Here is a 19,428-nt window from a genome sequence, read left to right on the forward strand (position 1 = left end):
TTAACATCAACTTGTTTTGGCCACGTTAGCATTAATTTTAATATAACCTTTTAGTTATCTCGTTTTTTGGTAATCATACGACATCTTCTTTTATATATATATACAAGAATATTATAAACATATATATATTATACGTTTATTGGTTCATGTTAAATGTACACCATGTAACTAATAGAAAATTTTAAATAATCTTAAAAAAAAACTTTAATTGTTTTCTTAGCCACAATCAATTTTGTTTGTGATTAAGGAAAACTCACATAAATATATATAAAATGATATAAAAATGTAATATCCTGCTGTTTAAATCATCTTTAAAGTGTGGGTTATAAAACTAAAGCAAATATATAATGCGAGGAAACAACCAGATGCATGACTTAAACAAGATATAAGACCATGTAAGGTATCTCTCAAAAAAGTTTCTCAACCGTCTCAGGATTCAAAGGTGACATTAATTAGTAAATGTCAGATCCAAAAATCATGTTAAAACCAATTAAAATGTAATAATTTGAGACTAATATTAATGGATATATCGGATCTGTCATTAACAAGGACACTCATTTGATAAAATAAAAACGTTTTTAAAATTCAATATTAGAAAGTTCAAGATGCATCCAAGTCAGGCGTTGTGATAATTGTTACAGAAACATAGTAAAAGCCATTATAGATATATTAACACATCTATAAGAACTTTTAGGAATTGTTGGTCCTCAATGCTGTTCAACTTCGTACTTTATTTTGTCTTTTAATTTTTTTTTAATTTGATTGCCACTGATAAGTCTTTTGTAGACGAAACGCGCGTATGGCGTAAAAATAATTTTTTAATCCTGGTATCTATGATGAGTTAATTTACATTCTTACGATTTCAAAACTGATTGACACTGTAAAAAGTCCTATCTTAATCAGCCGTAGACTGTAATTAGAAATAAGAATCATCGAGAGGGTTTCACTTCAAAAGTCGATATAACATTAACACATGATTAATGTGTCCACTTCTACCGTCTCCGCTATCTAACTCGTGTTATTTACAAAAATGACATTCTTGCATGTGTTACTGTTACTATAATTTACAGAATGATTTTCTATTATGTTTCAATTATTAAAGAAGGCATTACACCTATGTTATTTTTTTGTGGACAGTCTTTTTTGTTGTTTAGCTGTTGTTCGTGAAAGTTGTAAATAAGACCGTAACATCCTGTTTATAAACACCAAGGATAAGCCTCTGCTATCTAACTCGTGTTATTTACAAACAATACATTCTTGCAAGTGTTACTGCTACTTATATGTAAAAACAGATTTTCTATATATTTAAATTATAAAAGCAGGCATTGCATCTATGTTATTGTATTGTGGACAGTCTCTTCATTGTTAACTTTTTGGTTGTGAAAATTGTAAATTCAGAGATTATTGCGATGTTTTTATTATTTCAGAAAATGCGACGTGGTTATAGTCGCAATAATTTAAACAAATAATTTGATATTGTTTTGGGAAAAAAAGGGGGAGACTGTTACAAGATTTTTCTCAATTGTTCCAAAAATTTAAATTACATTGTAGGCAAAACTGACTAAATATCATTAATAAATGCATGCAATATTTTTTTTTAATTTAGTCAGATTTTCAAACACCAATGATAAGAAAAAATATCACATTAAACTAACTTCTTTATCAATGCATTATACGCCTTGAAATCAATCTAACAAAAATGTTAACAATCACATTTCCATTCATTATGATTCTGACCATTTTGTCATTTCCACAGATGAATTTACCATGTGTTTTGAATTAAGCACCTGCATATATACTTTTAACGTTTATTAAATTGTATACATAGTCATTATCAGTTAGTTTCGAAACCTTTACATATGCTTTGAAAGTAAATATAGATGGTCCAAAAAGAAAATTCAATAAATTATGTTGTAAAAAACATTAAACGTTTAAAACAACTTAATGTGTAACCTCTAAATCAATTCAACGTATAAAATATCGCAATACTAGTTAACACTCCCGGTTTGATTGAAATCATTTTAAAATGAACAGTTATCTCGTATCTTGTGTTTTATTACCGTCATTTATTAGACATTCATAGATTTATTTTAGTAAACATCTATAACGTTTAATAAACAACGCACCGACACATTTGTTTCAATTGTTTTCTTTCTTCTCTATACATCCTGTTTCTGGTGCGGTAATATTTAAAGGCAGATGTTTATCTTATAAAAAAAAGAATACTTCAATCGTCTTATTTTGACCTTTTTACTTTCGTTTCGCCGTTTGTATCGACAACTTCTTCCAAAAAATTAAATTCATTTGCACTATGTAATTTCGTGCTTCATGTATTGAATCTGAGAGCTGATGGCTTTTTCCGAAATTCTACTTATGGAGTTATGAAGGATGTTTATTTTTATACTAAGGAACAGGAAGTAACTGGTCAAACATATACACACAGTTTTCCCGCGTAATTCATAATAAAAATGTGATGAGTAGGTGGTGGGGTTCGTGTTGTTTATTCTTAAGTTTTCTATGTTGTGTCGTGTGTGCAGTTGTTTGTTTGTCTTTTTCATTTTTAGCCATGGCGTTGTCAGTTTGTTTTAGATTTTTGAGTTTGACTGTCCCTTTGGTATCTTTCGTCCCTCTTTTATAAAAATAAATAGGAATAATATTATTTTTTCTAAAAGGAAAAAAGTAAAATCACAAAAATACTGAACTCCGATAAAATTTAAAACAGAAAGTTCCTAATAAAAGGACAAAATCAAAAACTCAAACACATCAGACATGACTTTGTACAGAAAATTTCTTATGTAGAAAACGGTGTATTAAATTATATTCCAGAAAAAGCACCGTGACACTTTAGAATTTCTTTCATTCTTTCTCGTTGACCCACCTTTACCAACATGATTCAGCGCAATAATGCCGGATTCATATAGATAGTCTAAATACAAATAGGGAATCGCTTGACATGATATTTTAATTTAAAGTCAACTTTTTAAGACACTAACTTAAATAAAAAATATCCGAAACACCTTGTAAAAATGAAATAATGTGAAAAATGCAAAAAGGGTTGAGTTTTCTGCTACAACACAAATGGTGAAGTTGAAATCATCCCTTCGTAAATTTTACGGACGCCATTACGAGTTGGTTGACCGTTATGGAATAACCGTTTCACAAATGATATCGGATATGTTCTTTTCGTCGAAACTACAATCCCCTTCCCTTTCATGAATGTGATCTACCAAATTAGACTATTTACCGGATTTGTTATCACATAAGCAACACGACGGGTGCCGCATGTGGAGCAGGATCTGCTTACCCTTCCGGAACACCTGAGATAACCCCTAGTTTTTTGGTGGGGTTCGTGTTGTTTATTCTTTAGTTTTCTATGTTGTGTCATGTGTGCTGTTGTTTGTTTGTCTTTTCCATTTTTAGCCATGGCGTTGTCAGTTTGTTTTAGATTTATGAGTTGACTGTCCCTTTGGTTATCTTTCGTCCCTCTTTCAGATATTTATGACTTTTGATTTTCTATAAATTTGATTTTTAGCTCACCTGGCCCAAAGGGCCAAGTGAGCTTTTCTCATCACTTGGCGTCCGTCGTCCGTCGTCCGTCGTCGTCCGTCGTTAACTTTTACAAAAATCTTCTCCTCTGAAACTACTGGGCCAAATTAAACTAAACTTGGCGACAATCATCATTGGGGTATTTAGTTTAAAAAATGTGTGGCGTGACCCGGCCAACCAACCAAGATGGCCGCCATGGCTAAAAATAGAACATAGGGGTAAAATGCAGTTTTTGGCTTATAACTCAAAAACCAATGCATTTAGAGCAAATCTGACAGGGGTAAAATTGTTAATCAGGTCAAGATCTATCTGCCCTGAAATTTGCAGATGAATCGGACAACCTGTTGTTGGGTTGCTGCCCCTAAATTGGTAATTTTAAGGAAAGTTTACTGTTTTTGGTTATTATCTTGAATATTATTTTAGATAGAGATAAACTTCAAACAGCAATAATGTACAGCAAAGTAAGATTTACAAATAAGTCAACATGACTGAAATGGTCAATTGACCCATAAGGAGTTATAGTTAATTTTTAACAATTTTTATAAAATTTGTAAATTTTTACTAACATTTCCAATGAAACTACTGAGCAAAGTTCATTATAGATAGAGATAACTGTAAGCAGCAAGAATGTTCAGTAAAGTAAGGCGTACAAACATATCACCATCACCAAAACACAATTTTGTTATGAATCCATCTGCTTCCTTTGTTTAATATTCACATAGACCAAGGTGAGCGACACAGGCTCTTTAGAGCCCCTAGTTTAACTTCTTTTTGTCTGTTGATGGTGTATGTTAAGAGCAAAAACGCTATACTACAATTGTTTAAAATGTTATGGATAGTTATAAAAAAAATGATGCCATGTCAATCTAACGTTAGTCCTCTGTTCGTTTATAGTTTGGTAGTTTTTTTTATCTTACGTCTACACTTTCAGAGTTATGACCCGTCGATGCAATTCTATATCCTTATTTATTTTAATAGATTTGTTGCATTCCATTATTTCTTTATCCTTTAATGCATTTATCTTATATTTAAAACAAACATTCATTTTGTAAAATTCTCATGAAAATCATTTTACTATAAGATGTGTTCGTTATTACATGATTTCTTTATTCAGTACATTTGTACATGGATATAAAAAGATTTGATATGAGTGCTAACGAGACGGTTATTTCTGTAACAAGCATTTAATTATTTAATTTCTTTATTGTTTTGCCTCCCAATGTTATTTTCCTCATTTTCTCTCTTTATTATACTTTTTGCACATTTGCTCATTATTCCCTATTCTGTGATTCTATTCCAGACCCTCTATCACGAAGAGTTATTTATATTCTATAGTTTTATTTATAATATTTAACACAGTATTGTTCTTGTCATTAGTTTTTATGATAATATCTTCTCAGATGATTAACTCTTATTTTTACAAAAGATGTATGATATTTCTTTTAGTGATCAAACGAAATATATATACTATTTATATACTGTTATCATTGAAAGATTTACAGTACTTAACTTCATTTAAATCATAAGATTAAAGAAGAGGGTGTTTTCCAGTTTGAGATGCAGTATGGTGCATATTGATATAACACCTGACATAATCTATGCAGATAATTTCTACTGTTATCACTGCACTTTAATAATGAAATTTAAAAAAAGTCGAAAAGTAGGTTAGGTTTGATAGACCGTTTTACTGGGAATTATTTTTTGCTGTTTTTATATTGGTAAACTTGTTTTTTCTGTATTCACTGCACCTTGAATAAAGAAAACCTTTAAAAACAGTAGGTTAGGTTAGAAAGACCGATTTACTGGAATTTATTTGTGTTTTTAAATTCCTGTTTAGCAGTTAAATGTTGAGCTAAGGCATCAGCCCTATTATCTAGAAGAGTTTTTGCTGTTTTTTTTATATTTGTAAAGTTGTTCCTCCTGTTATTACTGCATCTTTTAGAAATATCTAACAATAGATTAGTACGTCGCAGAAATATGACAGTTGTTATCTATTCGTTTGTTGTGTTGCTTGAGCTTTTAATTTTGCTATTTGCCTAAGGACTCTCCGTTTAGAATTTTTCTCGGTTTTCGGTAGTTTTTTTATTTTACTTCTGGTAAATGCTCGATTTACTGACATGATTTATTTTCAATGTATATTTTTAGTTTATCAATTAGATATATCGCCAAGGCTTCAGCTCCCTTGGGCAAATTTTATTTAAAGAGTTTTGGCTTTTTTGTGAAAGTTAGCTATTTTGTCTGTTATCACTGCACCCTGATAATTACAACTTTACGATAAGTCAACTAGACGATAATGTTTGATAGTAGGTTGCAAAGGCCTGTTCATCTGACAAGATAATTTCTTATGCAAGTGTTTAGTATATCTATTAGATGTGTGCTTATGTCTCAGTCCCGTGGAGAAAAAAAATATTTGAAGAGTTTTAGCTGTTTTTGTGTTGGTAATTTGGTTTTGATGTTGATACGCCTTTTGAATATCTTGTGTTGAGCGTAGATGGGGGAGATCTAGATATATGTATATATATAATAATATATCATACATTTAATCAAATAGTCTAAGATGGAGTAGGGGAGAGATAAAAACATGAACCAAAAAAAAAACGCGAAAAGATAGACAAAATCACAACAACAAAACGAATGCAACATAATCAACACAAATCAAGGATGTTTTTAGAAAGTTTTTAAATTCTTGACAGTTGTTATTTAAATGAAGTTTGTTTTAAACCAAAATTTGGTTTTAAGTAACTACTTTGAAAATGCGAGTACTGTAAATATGAAATGTGCAATGAGAATACTTACTAAAACATTTCATAAAACGTATCTTCCACATTGTTTGTCTTATTTCTTTGCTTTACCATTAGTCGATGTTGACACCGTTCAATCTTATCATTATCGTGGTGTCGATACCTCTGTTTTTGGACTGTAAGTCCAAAAGGTTTCGGCACAATCGGCAAAGATAACAACTTATAAAGTGCACTTTTCATCTAGAACTTATAAATGCTGTAAAATTCTAGTTTCACTAATAAGCTATTAGGACAAAGTCACTTATTTACATTTGAATTATTTCGAATATATAATTCCATTTATAAATTCTAGCTAATATTTAAAAAAACATTAGTTGATGAAATATTTTACATCTTTCTGTTATTTAAAAAAGAATCCTCCTTCAAGGTACTAGGCTAATAATTTGATTCGCATGCCGTGCGTTTCGTCAACAAAAGAATCACCAACTCGAAACTAATAATTTGGAAGACCAAAATCAATAACGAACTTAAAGAGCCTTGAAAACCAAATTTTCCGAGTTTTGTGTCGAACTGACAAAGGCCACCTATTACCAGATAGAAAACCTAACATAATTTATGTAAATGATGTTTTGACTTAAGCTTGTAAAGATTATTATTACATTATTGCTATCTTGTTAACGTGTCAAGTCTTAATTTAAGAAATAAGAGAAATGCACAGCGTGTAAAATACGATTTATTTTTCTAGATAATGGAAGATTACCAATGGATATAGTTTTTTTTTATGTGTTTGCCACGTGCAGCTTCAAATGATGAACTATCTCATGACGTGAGGCCATGTAGATTAAAAGGGCAGATGGTTGCATCTATTGATAATTTATTGCGTAACATAACGTAATTTTTCCATATGTTATTGGTCATTTTCTAATTCTTTTATCTCTTAACGTGAAAAATCTTTTCATATTTGCAAAAAAATAATGCTAAATCTAAGATGAAAATAACTGATATTTGAGATGCCATATTATGTTATGTTTGACAGCAAAACATTTTATCTGTAAAAGTTCGAGACACACAGTAACAACTTGTCAAAGATATCAGGCTTACGGTGTAATATGCTATATAGGCGTTTCATCTGCATAAGATTAATTTCGCTCGAATACAAAAAAAAAAAAAATGAAAACAATTGCAGATAAAACCACAGTCCCACTAGGCCACGATCGCACTACGATCTGTGAAAAAAATGCAAAATTTTGATGATCTTAGTACGATCGTGTAGATCGCAGTACTATCGTGTAGATCGCAGTAAGGTCGTATCACGGTCGTGGTGAGGTCTTCAAGATCGTGATGAGCGTGACCAACTTTGAACATGTTCAAAACAATCGTGGTGCGGTTGTGGGGAAATCAGGTCGTAGTAGAAGCGTAGTGAGAACGCACATATATCGTAGTAAGATCGCAAAGGTCGCTGTACCATCGTAGCGAGAGCGTAGCGAAAGCGTGATTCTATTTGGAGAGACTGCGCTACGATCTCACAGCGACGTACAGGTAATTACGACCTCACTACGACCATTATGTTCTCACCGCGACCCAACTACGCTTCCACTACGACTATACCACGCTGCTCACGACCATAGTACGATTCTAGCACGGCCTTGACGTCCTCATCACTCTCTTCTTACGACCTGACTACGTTCATACTACGACCATCATTCTCATTGTCATTTTCACATAACATATATTAAATCTCTCCAGGGTTTGTTTGTCTATATGTAATTAGGACTTTTTGTCCATTTTCTGTAACGGCTCAACCATGCTTCTCGTTTGTATATAGGTTAGACCGTTGGTTTTCCCGTTTGAATGGTTTTACACTAGTAATTTTTGGAACCCTTTATATCTTGCTGTTCGGTGCGAGCCAAGGCTCCGAATCGAAGACTGTACTTTGGCCTAGAATGGTTTACTTTTATGAATTGGTACTTGGATGGAGAGTTGTCTCATTGCCCCTCATACCACATCTTCCTATATCTATAAACACACCTGTGTCATCTCTGCTATCGTTAACTGAAATATCGTCGTTTGAGCTTTATGGACTAGCAATATGTTGTAATTTAGGTTGGATTGGTCGGTTCGACATCTCTGCATGCTTGATCAAGATTCGTTACTATCAGAGCTCCCTCTGCCTCTACATCAACCACTACCACCACGCCCACGTGTTCTAGTAGATTTTGGTAGCATGACTGTATTGTTTCCGTGAAATCTATACGTATTAATTAGAAATAGAAGGAATGGAACTATATTGATATGGAACACGATCTTGACGTTATTGCTGAGAACGTAGTAAGATCGCGGTATGTACGTAGTATAATCTTGGTATGAATGTGCTATAATCGCAGTAAAAGCGTGGTAAGATCACGTTGCAATCGGATAACTCTTGGCATGGTCGAAGTGAGAACGTGAGAGCGTAGAAAGATCTCAATAAGCGTAGTGAGGTCGCAGAAAAAGCACGATGAGAACGTGGTATAATCGTAGCGGGTTCGTTGTAGAAGCGTAATGAGGACGTAGTAGCATCGTGAAAGCAACGAAAATTTACATTTTCATGTCGCTCATACCGCGACCTCACCACGATCTAAATTTATTGTAGATCGCGGTGAGCGTGGTGCGATCGTGGTCTAGTGGGACTGGGGCTTAAAAAAAAGTGCAATAAAACTTTGCAATACCGATAGTAGATTCCAGATGTTGTAAACTCATAAATCATTTAAGAAAATACAAAATTAAGGTAACAAATAAAACTAAGGGAATCATATGAAGCAAGACGGTATGATTCGACAACGTAAGCGTTTCCTTCAGACATGATTGTCCTGCCAAGCAAGTTCACAGTCGGTCCAAACAACACGATCAGGAATTTGACAGAATTTGTGAATTACAGATTAAACGACTATTAAAGATTTAAAACACCGAAAATATGTCGCAATTGAGTTGAGACACAATCATATAATATCTGTAATTAAGATATAAAATAGAATATGCCTAAATCCTCTATGGGAATTAGGAAAATACACATTTGTTTCACCAGAATGACTACGGTCTATTTAGGAACGGCGTATTTTATGTCTAAAATTTTCAAATTGCAAATCACTCCAGCAAAAAATGACATTATAAGCTTACGCATTTGATTAACATTTTAAATGACTTTGGTCGTTTAGACTTTATTGTCAGAAACAATCCTTTATGTTCCGATTTTCAGATTTAGCGCTTTTGCGGAATGTAATCAAGGAAAACAAATATGTAAAGTAATGTTTTTATATTCATTAGCTTAGAAATTGACATTTATTATGTTTTTGAAATAACTTTTCTATATACCATTAGTTCATATAATAGTTTATCGCTGCTCTTAATTTAATATTCATGTCTAACAATAGGTAGTTCATTACCGTTCTTAATTCCATGCATAGCTTTACGTATGCCAATCTTGATTTTAGAGATGATCAAAGATACGTAACACATGTCTTGGCAAGTAAGATTAACATTATAATGAACATTATAAATTTGAAATAAAGATAGAAACACAATTATATTGCTCTTAATTTTTTTTTTATAGAAACAGAAAAAGGCGTCCATATACATTTTTTTTTCATGAATATAAATAAAGGCAAAAGTATATCGCTGTTCGAAATTCGTAAATCGATTGAGAGAAAAAAAAACAAATCCGGGTTACAAACTAAAACCGAGGGATACGCATCAAATATGATTGATTGATTGATTTTTGGTTGCTTAACGTCCAGTGGCAAATATTTCATGCATATGAGGAGAACTACGACACAACAGAAACACAACACACACAGAAACAAACTATAATAAATACTAATGGGCATTTTCCTGACTTGGTAAAGGACATTTTAAGAAGAAAAATGGTGTGTTGAACCTAGTCTTGTGGCATGCCAAACCACCCGGTTTTATGACAATGTTTAATATTAACATTAAAATGACAACTTTACATGACTACAGGACTACTATACAAATAAATGGTAGAACATATATAAAACATTTATTAATGAAAAAAAAAACATTTTGCTATGGGATTTGCCAGTAGAAGCAAGAATTATCATGCCTTTGTAGAATAGTATACAAGTGAGAGGTTTAACTAGCTATAAATTTAGGTTTAATTACTATGTTATACATAAGAAAATGACTGTACTACCAATTTTTATTTTTATTTTGTTTAAGTATTCATTTCAAGATATTTTGTATTCAATGCATGATTGTCAGGATACAAAGATCGTTGATGGTAATGAGCTTAGAAAACAATAAAAGTCTGGCGTTTTTCTTATCATATGAATGAATAAATAAAAACGAATAATATGAATAATATGAAAAGTAATGAATCTTGTATATACAGGATACCGGTAAAACACACCCGTTTCTAAATTTGAAATAATTACAGAAAATTAGTTTCCGTTTGTTTTCCAAAGAATTCTACTAAATTTCAACAATATTCGTATTACATGCTCTACGCCTCTATACATCCGTTTATTTTCAAATGAATTGTACTAAATTAAAATATCCTTCGTATAACATGCTCTCTGCCTCTATACATATCTGAGTAATTTGGAACCATTATAGTTTGACAGTCAATTAGTTCTTATATCTCATTCAAATCATTAAATTGTTGTTGCCGTTTTCGCTGATCAAATATCTATAATGAAGCATTTAGTCATTACAATTTATGTATTTATTTTCGCACTACATACATGTAGTCCTATGCAAGTTCAAGATTTAGCAATGTTCTCTTATCATTTTGATGGAAAACTTAAAATTTAAAACTTGTTACTTGGACTTTCATTAGTTGTTGATTTTTTTAGCGGTGATGTGTAAATTCTTTTTTTAATTACCCTTTTGGGTCTCGTGTCTCTTTAAATAAGTAAAGTAATATGCTATAGTGTATACCTCTTTCTGTGATAGCACACTTTGATATGTATTTGAATTATAGTCAGTAAATAGGACTAGACTATGGACAGTAGATGGATGATTTTCAATAAAAATGAAATAAAAATACATTAAAACCACTGACACTAGAATTAGGTTGCGTCATTCACCAAAAATAATCCAGCACAAATTGACTGTACATGTTGTAAAGGAGCACTACATGGTTAAGAGATTTATAAAACATTTAAATTATGATTATTTTTTTCGATTTTACAATAGCTTCTTGCGGAGTAACGAACTGAGCTTTGACAAAGGAATAAAACAGATTATCATTTCTATCAACTGCACTCGTGACAATGTCGTTCAGTACGTAAAGATGCTAAATATAAAAGAAATGAACTTTGTATTTATTGTTGAGCCTGACACATCTTATTATGTCTCAGGTACTAGCATTCCTGTTAGCTATTCAAGAACCTGTTGAGGATATAATTAATATTTGGCAAATTTCACAAAAAAGAAACAGGTGCCCTGCAAAGCATGTTCTTTCCAGAGTCTTTTTAAGTTAAGTGTCGTCCAATAACCATTATGGACACCTTAGTATTAAAGACATTAGTTAAGCATCTAGTTTACGTTAATTTAAGACATATCTTGTATTATACGACATGACTTTTATTTTACGACTACAGTTATTAACGGCTCGACATAACATCGATTAGTTATACTTTTTGATTGAGATAGAATTTACAACGGTAAAACATTTGGTGATGTTACTGATTGCCTCAGAACTTGTGATTAATACGTCGTACGTTCAAATGAGACTGACATGTTGAGAATGAGCAATGGTGCAATAGGTTTCACATGTAAACGTTACATGCAATTAGACGATGATGATAAATGACTGTCTAATGTGCAGTAGCAAAGTAAACGCATTATTCAGGACGAGAATTATGTTAATGAGATCTGAATATATATACCCTGTTTTGAGCTAGAACGACACACTAAGCCGGATTTGTTAACGTTACATGCAATTGGATGATGAATGAATGCATTATGTGCATTAGCAAAGTAAACACGTTATTCAGGACGAGAATTATGTTAATGAGTTGTGAATACAGGTATTCTACTTTGTACTTGATCGACATACTGAGTCGGGTTTCTTAGCGTGCTATTTGGAAAGGTAACAGTCCGCAGGAAGTCATGTCACCCTACCAGTACACATTATTCTGTTAAAGAGCCGAACAATCTTAGCTCTTTTTCTCAAATGTCTTGTTTTGGTGGAGAAGCAGCAATTACAAACGTCAAAGTCTTTAGATTAATTTGAACAAAATTATGTACAAGTGTAAAATTAAATCATCTATATCTATGTTTGGCTTCCGAAGCTACACAAAACCCCTTACAAATATAGATTTATTTCGTCTTCAAGCCATTGTTCAACTACTAAATTGTCTATTCTTCTTACCAGCACACTTGGTACAATTAAAAACCTGAAAATAAATTGTTCAAATAAGGCCTTCGAAAATAGTGGAATAAATTACTTTTGGAGTGTCAAGAACTCGTTGGAAGTACTTGATAAATTGCATGCTTATATTGGTGATTTTGAATCTGTTCAAAGTTTTGATTTTTCTACCCTGTATACCACATTGCCTCACATTCTCATTAAGAAAAATTCACACACCTAATTAAATGGGCATTCAAAAAATCAGAATGTGAATATATATGTTCAAACTCTTTTAGGTCATTTTTTAGTAGCAATAAACAAAAAACTATGTTAATTGGACATGCTTTGATACTATATATGCCCTTGAATTTTTACTAGATAACATTTTTGTTCGCTTTGGGGATTCCGTATATCGTCAGATTATCGGAATTCCAATGGGGACTAACTGTGCACCACTTATTGCGGACCTGTTTTTGTATTGTTATGAGTTACAATTTATGACAAAAATAAGCAAAGACCCATCGAAACAACATCTGATAAACAAATTTAATAATACTTTTAGATATTTGGATGATATTTTGGCTCTCAATAATGACGACTTCAGTATGTATATTAATGAAATTTATCCTGTTGAACTTACTTTAAATAAAGCTAATACTAACAATGACCACTGCCCTTTTCTAGATCTTGATATCTATATCACTAATGGAAAGCTGAATACTAAAATTTATGATAAAAGGGATGATTTTTCATTTCCTATCGTTAATTATCCGTTTTTAGATGGTGACGTTCCCTTGTCACCATCTTACGGTGTTTATATATCTCAACTTGTACGATTCGCTCGTGTATGTAACAATGTTTTAGATTTTAACGAGAGAAATTTATGTATTACTGAAAAATTATTACACCAGGGTTTTCGATATCACAAACTAGTCAAAACATTTACTAAATTTTATCATCGGTATAAAGACATCATACGTAAATATAGCTCAACATGCAGACTTCTAATACGTTCATGTATTTCACATCCAAATTTTTATGGAAATATTCTTTATAAAGCACAAAGGTGTCAGTATTCACCTCAGAAACTTTCAAAACCTTTGAATAGACTTATTAAAAAGGGATATAATTACGATACTGTTGTCAAGTCATTAAAGATTGCATATTTTGGCGTTAATATTGAGTCACTGATAAGGTCTTTGCATCGGAACTAAACACATTTATTCTAAAAACAGTTGTTGGCATGACACGGGTTATGTTCTTCTCATATATGTTATGATGGTATGATACTAAACCCCTAACGGGAATGATTGTGCCTGATGTTCATATGATGAAATCATAATCTTTCAGTCAGTTTAATTGAAGTCTGGAGCTGGCATGTCAGTTAACTGCTAGTAGTCTGTTGTTATTTGTGTATTATTGTCATTTTGTTTATTTTCTTTGGTTACATCTTCTGACATCAGACTCGGACTTCTCTTGAACTGAATTTTAATGTGCGTAGTGTTATGCGTTTACTTTTCTACATTGGTTAGAGGTATAGGGGGAGGGTTGAGATCTCACAAACATGTTTATCCCCGTCGCAGTTTTGCGCCTGTCCCAAGTCAGGAGCCTCTGGCCTTTGTTGGTCTTGTATTATTTTAATTTTAGTTTCTTGTGTACAATTTGGAAATTAGTATGGCGTTCATTATCACTGGACTAGTATATATTTGTTTAGGGGCCAGCTGAGGGACGCCTCCGGGTGCGGGAGTTTCTCGCTACATTGAAGACCTGTTGGTGACCCTCCGCTGTTGTTTTTTAGTTGGTCGGGTTGTTGTCTCTTTGACACATTCCCCATTTCCATTCTAAATTTTATTATAAATAAAAGGGGACATTTTGTCAACAACCAGTTTGCTAATGTTAGTACTCTTCAGTTAACTTTTGACCACAACCAAACCAAGCTGTACATTTTAAGCAATCTAGACAGGAAGGTACCAAAATCCATTATAATTCGTCATCTTTCGATTTGTACCAAGGGGTTTGTCAGTTTCTCTCGACTGATGAGTCTTGGTGTTTTTATCTACATTAATTAATTTTCAAATTTTAAAAATCTATAGTAAGATATATCTAGGTCACATTATAATTGTGTACTTTCAGGGGCGGATCCAGCCATTTTAAAAAGGGGGGGTTCCCAACCCAGAGTAAAGGGGGGGGGTCCAACTATATGCCCCATTCAAATGCATTGACCGTCCAAAAAAAGGGGGTTCCAACCCCCAGACCCCCCCCCCCCCCTGGATCCGCCAATGACTTTCTAGCAGTAACATCCGCTTTGTATTGGAAGACGATCAAATAAATTACTTACTTTTAGTTAACCGTCCATTGACCTGTAATAATCTAATTGTTTATCTGTGTAACTCCGGTAAATAAATGTCACTAGGCTAAACAACGATTACAATAACGAAAACAATTCGTATTACGCAACATAATACCTATATATAAAGGAAACAAAATGGCTTTTGCGATAAGAACAATTCTGAATTTGAAAAATGGTTTTGAATATTTAAGACAATGATTAGACATTAAACAATTATTTGCATATCAAATCATGATATGAAAGCAGAAAAGTTATCATATTGTAATTTCAGTAGCTTGGTTGTACGAAACAGGTTCGTCTGATCTTAGCAACTGGGCAAATATGCCTTTCTAATCAGATTTCATATACTGGTTTTTTTAAAAGAAATTTTCAACCAGTTCTACAGTAATCCCTAGTCCTTGAGCTTTCATTTGATACCAAATATTTTACTTTGAATCTTTTTTAACGTAACTGTTTTTGTATATGTTACCATCATACCATTGTTAGAGACCACGGTGGCCGAGTTGTTTAAGTAGTCAAACTACTGTATCACTAGCCAGTCAACACTGATGTTGTGCGTTCGATTCCCTCACGTGACAGGTGCACTCGACTACAATCTTATTAGACAACTTTCGAGTTCGATGCATTTCCGTCAAAAACTCTGGTTTTAGTGAACGTCATTTGTGCGTTTAGTGGCGTCGTCACTTCCATTCCAATGTTGAGCGAGTGGTTGGAAGACTATAATTCTATATTGTACGAATTATTCGGCAAATTGAATTCTCAAAATTGACAATCAGCATTGCTGTCATTAGGAAATTGTCATTAAGTACCTACAGAACAACCATTATTTCTATTTTATCCTGCACAATGACGATCACGTGCACTAAGACGCTTGATGAACGTAAATACTGCAGGGATACAGGCGACCCCCTCTATCTGGTAAATGACGTCATAAAGATGCGTATAATTGACGAGTTTTTTCCGATGATGGATGAACTCGAAAGTGGTCTATTGACTAGAATTGTCAGTGTTTCCTACCTATGATCGATTGTTCTCACCGGGCACTCCGGCTTCCTTCGCCAATATAAAAACTGACCGCCACGAACAGGTACAATAGTGTTGAATGTGGCTTTAAAAACCAATCAATCAATCAATGAATCAATCATACCTTTGTTAAAACTACATCGTTTGTCATGTTGTCTTTATTGTTAAAAGGTAGCAAATACATCGTATTTGTATCACAATTGTTTACCTAATTGGTAATTTAGGAACTTTTTGGTGCGTTGTTTTTCTCAGTTATTTACCTTTAGCCCGATCTGTGGCTCATGTATGGTATGTTTTAGGTTCCTATTTTAATGTCATATAGTTCACACTGGTGCGTTGTTGTATAGGACTGTTGGTTTTCAGATATTTTACAACGACCGATTCCGGATCATGGGGTGAAAAAAATCAAAAAGAACTCAAAAAGACTTTCGGTTACAATAAATTGAAAGAAATAGGCTAAATTAGGTAAAAAATATGTGATTAATGATAAAAATCATAAAACCAAATTTGGTGCCGCTATGTACTTTATATGTGATTTTAGAAGAGTTTTGGATCACGGAATCTAGTATAACAGTTTAACAGTATACATAACATGTTAAAAACCAGTACACATACTAATTTTTAAATTGCCATGTTGATAAGATAAAATGGTTTTGTGTTGTATGCAAAATAATAAGAACTATTAAATATATTGGCCTGTTTATACACGAAGAATTTATTATTAGATACAGATTTTATAAGCGTATTGACAATACTAATGTTTGAACTGATATTTGATGAATTTGAAGTCAAAGGATATTTTAATCACCATCTCTCCTACAAAGTTCTATTACAGGGAATGAATTGGAATAATGAGACTCAAGCCAGCAATTAATTCAAAATAAATCCTTTGAATAATAATCCTTTTTTTAATTGCGGATAAGATACAAATGCATGTCGTCATATAATGTTAGTAAACATTTTTTGTTAGTATTGAATTTGTATGAACTATCTAAAATGAAATCAAATATTTGCAATTTACCCTTCCCTTGTTTGAAAGCATTGAAGTTTTGAGTTTGGTAATTATGGAATGTAAACAAATTATTTTAAAAATAACTAGAAAAATATTGGTATGCGTTTGATATTTTAAATTTCAAGGTTACATAAAAAACAAGAATGTGCTCATAGTACACGAATGCTCCATCCGCACTATCATTTTCTATGTTCAATGGATGTAAAAATGGGGGGAAATCTATGATCTGGCATTAAAATGAGACAGAACATATCATAAGGAACATGTGTACTAAATTCAAGTCGGTTGGACTTCAACTTCATCAAAATCTACCTCGACCAAACACTTTAACCTGAAGCGGGTCGAACAGACGGGCGGACGGACGAACAGACGAACGAACGAACGGACCCACAGACCAGAAAACATTATGCCCATAAATGGGCCATAAAAAATCCCTCTCGATTTCGAAATACATCTGTGTATGTTGCACTTATAATACCAAAAAAAAAAAGACACGACATTTCTGTCATGTATGAAAATATATTCTGTCACATTTATTCCCGATTATATTGTATTACTCATTCTCGGGGAGAAAAAAAAATCAGCTTTATTTCCCTAACCTCCGTTTTCGACAAGTTATAAAGTGACTGCCATTGTGTGGATGTTTTCAGATTCTCATAATAATCAACACAAAACCTACAACTTAACATTGCCCTGCAGTTTTCAGTGTTTAGAGACTCACTTTAATTAGTTGTTTGCTATTTGACATGTCTGCAAATGTACGAGACAAAAAATACCAGTTTTTCTAATTGAAAGAGTGAATGAATGAAGAAGTCAAGCAGTTAAGATGGATTGATTTATCACTCTCTCTCAGTATAGGAACACATGTATCAAATATTTCAATCATTTTATTTTGCCGTAAATGGAAAATGTCAACTAAATCAGTAAATTTTTAATAATCCGGATCAGATACGATATAATTTATAGGAATTTTGAATGATATTCTGATATTCTGTTATTTCACTAATTATTGAATTCGTTGGTTAACTTGATGTAGATTGATGAAGATTTGACCGACAGCAACTTTCATGCGTAAAAGGAAAGAAGCATTCATGATTGTTTTTCATTTCTCAGAAAGATTTGGTTCTTGGAAAATGGTGGTTCGAAGGGGTAGAAAAAACATTTTTAGATATATCGATTTCCGTATCCCTGCCCCAAAAAGTTTTTTTCTTGAAGAATATTTTACTATTTCCATAAAATTGTCTTTTATATCTCTTTTGGCATATAGTTTCTGCGTATTTTTACATCCCAGGCTTCTAATGTTTAGAATAAAGCGTTCCCAATGAAGTTGCATTGATAAACGCTATTCAGACGCACGAATTTTGTGTAGCGTTTTTTCATTACTTATCACTGCTAGTCATTGTAGATCATGCGGTAAGTCCACAGTATGTTTAAAAATTAAGTTTTATGATTGCCAATGCAGCAACTATCTACCAGAGTTCAAAAAAGGTAGATGAACGCATTTATAGGCAACCGCAAGACCGTCCACAATGAGAAACCAATATCTTATAGTCGACTTTAAAAGGCCCCGACATCCTAGGCTTCTAATGTTTAGAATAAAGCGTTCCCAATGAAGATGCATTGATAAACGCTATTCAGACGCACGCATTTTTTGTAGCGTTTTTTCATTACTTATCACTGCTAGTCATTGTAGATCATGCGGTAAGTCCACAGTATGTTTAAAAATTAAGTTTTATGATTGCCAATGCAGCAACTATCTACCAGAGTTCAAAAGAGGTAGATAAACGCATTTATAGGCAACCGCAAGACCGTCCACAATGAGAAACCAATATCTTATAGTCGGCTTTAAAAGGCCCCGACACGATTCAAATGAAACCAACGGCCTAATTTATAAAAAAAATGTACGAAAAAATATTTTGTTTGTATATTTTCATGCATGAATCAATTTGAATTGTTTCTATATTTTCAGGTAATGCATCCAGAACATGTTTAAGGAATGGCGAGTGGTACGTCCATCCGATATTCAATAAAACCTGGACAAACTTATCTGGATGTTTTGACCCAACAATGAAATATAACTCGCCATCAGTCGTTCCTGCTATAGTGAAGGTAAATAATTAAAAATTTAAACTTGTCAGTGATTTTACTACTTCCGGATCCGGTTAGATAAACTCGTCTTCGATACATTTTTGGGAGAATATACTAGGTTTAAATTACTGCTTTACTTTACTTTAAAAAATTGAAACAAATAAAATATTTCTCACATGTTTCTATGATAATTTCTTCGAAAATCAAGCAACTCCTCTTTTCTTTTCCGGCACTTAAATGAAGCTTGCCTAAAAAATGTAACATAGTAAAATCTTAAAATTGAGATAATGGAATATAAATATAATGAACAATCAAA

General features: G+C 32.7%; 1 protein-coding gene across 5 annotated transcripts in view; it reads left to right on the top strand.

The window, feature by feature from the left end:
• The window catches only part of LOC143052734 (parathyroid hormone/parathyroid hormone-related peptide receptor-like), a 77,137-nt gene that overhangs the window by 39,634 nt on the left and 18,075 nt on the right, over positions 1 to 19,428 (top strand). For all 5 annotated transcript variants that reach the window (XM_076225837.1, XM_076225841.1, XM_076225840.1 and 2 more), the window contains one exon: positions 18,994 to 19,133. In XM_076225837.1, the coding sequence (XP_076081952.1) occupies positions 18,994 to 19,133 (140 nt within the window). The remainder of the gene's footprint in view (positions 1 to 18,993; positions 19,134 to 19,428) is intronic.

Source organism: Mytilus galloprovincialis, chromosome 11 (genome assembly GCF_965363235.1).
Source record: "Mytilus galloprovincialis chromosome 11, xbMytGall1.hap1.1, whole genome shotgun sequence".
In the NCBI taxonomy this organism is placed as follows: domain Eukaryota; kingdom Metazoa; phylum Mollusca; class Bivalvia; order Mytilida; family Mytilidae; genus Mytilus; species Mytilus galloprovincialis.